The sequence below is a fragment of the Bidens hawaiensis genome, unplaced genomic scaffold (assembly GCF_021521415.1).
Source record: "Bidens hawaiensis isolate Kalapana, Puna unplaced genomic scaffold, B.hawaiensis_p1.1 tig00007743_1, whole genome shotgun sequence".
NCBI classification, from domain to species: domain Eukaryota; kingdom Viridiplantae; phylum Streptophyta; class Magnoliopsida; order Asterales; family Asteraceae; genus Bidens; species Bidens hawaiensis.
In genome coordinates this window covers 43928-47390 of record NW_027491538.1, presented here as the reverse complement: position 1 = coordinate 47390, position 3463 = coordinate 43928, and the positions used below count along the sequence as shown (strand labels likewise).

General features: G+C 33.4%; 1 protein-coding gene across 1 annotated transcript; it reads left to right on the top strand.

Annotated features, from left to right (window-relative positions):
* LOC143635925 (NAP1-related protein 1-like) lies at positions 1 to 1626 on the top strand. The gene is made up of 7 exons (XM_077103636.1): positions 1 to 136; positions 231 to 301; positions 374 to 440; positions 520 to 576; positions 658 to 699; positions 792 to 876; positions 1530 to 1626. The coding sequence occupies exons 1-6, from the start codon at positions 134 to 136 to the stop codon at positions 828 to 830; spliced, it is 279 nt and encodes a 92-aa protein (XP_076959751.1). The 5' UTR covers positions 1 to 133; the 3' UTR covers positions 831 to 876; positions 1530 to 1626.
* The last annotated feature ends 1837 nt before the right edge of the window (positions 1627 to 3463 follow it).

Below are 3463 nucleotides of genomic sequence, written 5' to 3'. Positions count from 1 at the left end.
TCGATTTCATACTTATTTCAGAACTTCAGTCCCAACCCGTATTTTGAAGACACAAAGCTCACAAAAAACCATCACATTTCTTGATGAGGGATCTACAAAAATTACCGCTACATCGATCAAGTGGAAAGAGGACATGGTAACATTGTCGTTTGTTTTTATTTATTTTCATTAATAATTTAACACGTCTTTTTATAGTTATATAATCGTCGGACGTTTATTTATTTTTTTAGGGACTTTCGAATGGAGTTTCGCATGACAAGAACGAAAAGAACGGAAAGAAACGGCCTCATGAGGATGACAGGTTAGTAATTATGATTTTTGTGTGTGTGTTTTAACGCTTGTAATTTATGTTTTGATGGACGTTTTAATGCAGCTTCTTTAGTTGGTTTAGTGGGACCCAACCGAACGATGATGCCATTTTGGGTGAAATTCACGATGGAGTACGTTCGTTCACGTTATCTTTTTATTAAACTTACACCGAACCATTTTTGACTTACAACGTTTGATTATGTTTTGCAGGCTGCTGAGATGATTAAAGAGGATTTATGGGTTAATCCTCTTTCATATTTCAACAATGTAAGCCTTTTATTTTCTTTTATAATTTTCATCTTTTATATAATTTCTACTGATCTTTTTATAAATTTTCTTGATTAATAGGATGCTGACGAAGAGGAATTTGGTGACGAGGATGATGAAGAGGTAAACAATAATCAAAATAAAACATGAGTAACGCGTTCATGATTTTATTTTTAAAGTTTTTAGTATTGATTTGATTGGGATTACTTTTGCAGGATATTGGTACAGATGACACTGATGAAGATGAGGACTAAGTGAACTGAATGTGTTCAAGGGGTCATTTAACCGATTTACCAGTCGGTAGGTTTGTAGTTAAATTTGCTGTTTTGAAGTTTATTTATTTTAAAATATTTCCATCAAACTATGTTCATCCATTGAATCAAATATTTAAGCATTGAAGTGATTAGCATTTCATTTATCGGATAACGGTTAGTTTTTATACACCTAATTTGATTTGGTATTTTGATACTTTCAGATAATGGCTTAAAAAGATTATACACCTAATTTGATTTGGCATTTCATCCTCTTTCTACTGATTGTTTAGCCTTCCTTTATAATGCTCTCAATTAAGTTGTTCGTAACAGGTTGCAAGAAAAGTGGTAGTTCATATGTGTCATAAGAAAATTTTATTTAAATGAAACTAAGAAACAATACATTATATGAATACTAATTAGTTGTTTTAAGTATATAATGGTTTACAAATTGCACACTCAAGTATACACAAACTGAAGTTTTTTATACCTGCATGTTAACCTACATGTTTGTTTTTGGCTTTAACTTCTTAGCATGATTTTTATGCTTCAGCTTAACCTAATTGGTGAGTAACAGTTTGTTTGGGTGGGTTATCGTTGGTTACTTATATTGTGTGGATTTAGACATGTAGTACTCTTTCATATGTTAGGTTACAAAAAACATAGATAACATACAACAGCAAATACAACTTTTTTTTGCAGCCTATTGGTACCACTGAGAAGCCGTCGAAGCGCGACCACTAAACGAAGGTGACAAAAGAATGAAAGAACCAACGTACACTGTCATTTTTTTTTCTCTATGGCTTATGTAAAAAAAACCCTTAGGGGGTGTTTGGTACAGAGAATGGAATTGTAGAGAAATGGAATAGAGAAATGGAATTGCAGAGAAAGGGAATTGGTCTGGAGAATGAGAATTGACTGTTCTGTTTGGTAGTACTGAGATTTCAGTAGAGAAATATAGCTGAGAATCATTTCTCTTGTTTGGTACATAGAAAATAAACAGAGAATTATATCAACTTTATCATTAGCACAAGTATTTTTTTCATAACAAATATTTATTAAAAAATAAAAAACATATAAAAAGATGCATAAATTCCAACCAAAATATGCATTGATCAAACCAATTCACATACAAAACATAGTTTTTAAGCAAAAAACATCAACCATTGTTAAAACCAATTCACATACAAAACATACTTCAACCATACACAACTATCCCATTGAACCATCGGTATACAACTCGACCATCTCAATTTTCTCTTCTATTGTCAACGCAAGAAAAGAACGTCCTAGATCCACATCTTTACCAATCAAATGAGCTGCTTTGAACCGTTTTTATCATAACTCACAATATCAGTTGTTACACAGTGAATTTCAAGTAAACACCAGAAGAGTTTATAATCCATGCTAATGCTTTTTTTGCATGCTAAAAGAGTCCCTATCGACCAAAGGATTTCCTCTCCTGTACTACTTGGATGTCATTGGCTATCTTATTATTTTTTCACTTTCATGCCAACCTGTGCAAAAAAGTCTTTTGTGAGATGGGTTTCATTTGAATCAAAGCTAACTCAAAGTCTCAAACCCATTTAGATCCCTATATTTGGTGTAACGTTTATGTCAATTTTAAAACTTATATAACACATCACTGACTATTTTTAGGCTACCACACTATCATTTGACCAATTCAATCTCAAAGTTGACATTTTACTTCAACTCAACCTTTTAAGAGAAATACCCTATAGCACTAAATTGCATTTTTCGTTGATTACCAACAAATAAAGAAAAGCACATGAATAAGAATAATAACTTGAGAGAACAAAACTAAGAATAAAGAAGCTTACACTTTGAGCCTCATACCCAAGTCTTGCAAGAACCTGCAATATGATTTGCGTAGATACGTTTCCTTCTTCAAATCAATGCCATCTGGTCTAGATGGTGAGTTTTCTTCAATTTCTTTTCGTGAAAAGTACCACCGACCACCATGTTCTTCCAATTTATCATCAGAATGCCTGTATGGCCCGCCATCGTACATACCAAAATGCATTGGGTCACTTGACAACAAAGCATTCATTGCTAGCTTCTGCCCTCTCTATTACTTCCTATAAATAAATGGCCAGTTCCCCTAATGCTCCTCTAATTGGCTGGTTCACAGGACGCGTGAAACTGATATCCGATATCTGCATTGTATATACACCAAGTTACTAGCATATTTCAGTAAGCAAGAAAGAATACAACAGACAATTTCTCAAATACACATAATTCTCCCTAGTTTAGACGAGCTTAACATAAGCGTTTTAACAAGAATGAGAAAAGTAAAAGCAAAACAGAATGGTTACAAGAAGTAAAAAATCTTTCAGAGTTTCAGTATCTATTAACTTAAATAGCCAGACCAAAATAGATTCTAAGCCTGCATAGCATCCAAGCTCTAAAACAGACATCTGTAAGACTGTAACTTCCTACAGACTCCAATAGACCGGACATGAGATGCAAAACACACACATTGAAGATCATCAATGCATGAAAATTGCATAAATAAAACAGGTTTGAAAACAAAGCATAACCAATGCAGTATGTTTAGAGCAAGCACAAGGTGTAGTAACAGTGGAATTGAAGTACAGAATAGCGACGGTGCATGT

Coding starts and splice junctions, on each gene's coding strand:
- LOC143635925 (XM_077103636.1), top strand. Junction 577..657: donor CTCTTTCATATTTCAACAAT/GTAAGCCTTTTA, acceptor CTTGATTAATAG/GATGCTGACGAAGAGGAATT. Junction 700..791: donor GTGACGAGGATGATGAAGAG/GTAAACAATAAT, acceptor TTACTTTTGCAG/GATATTGGTACAGATGACAC.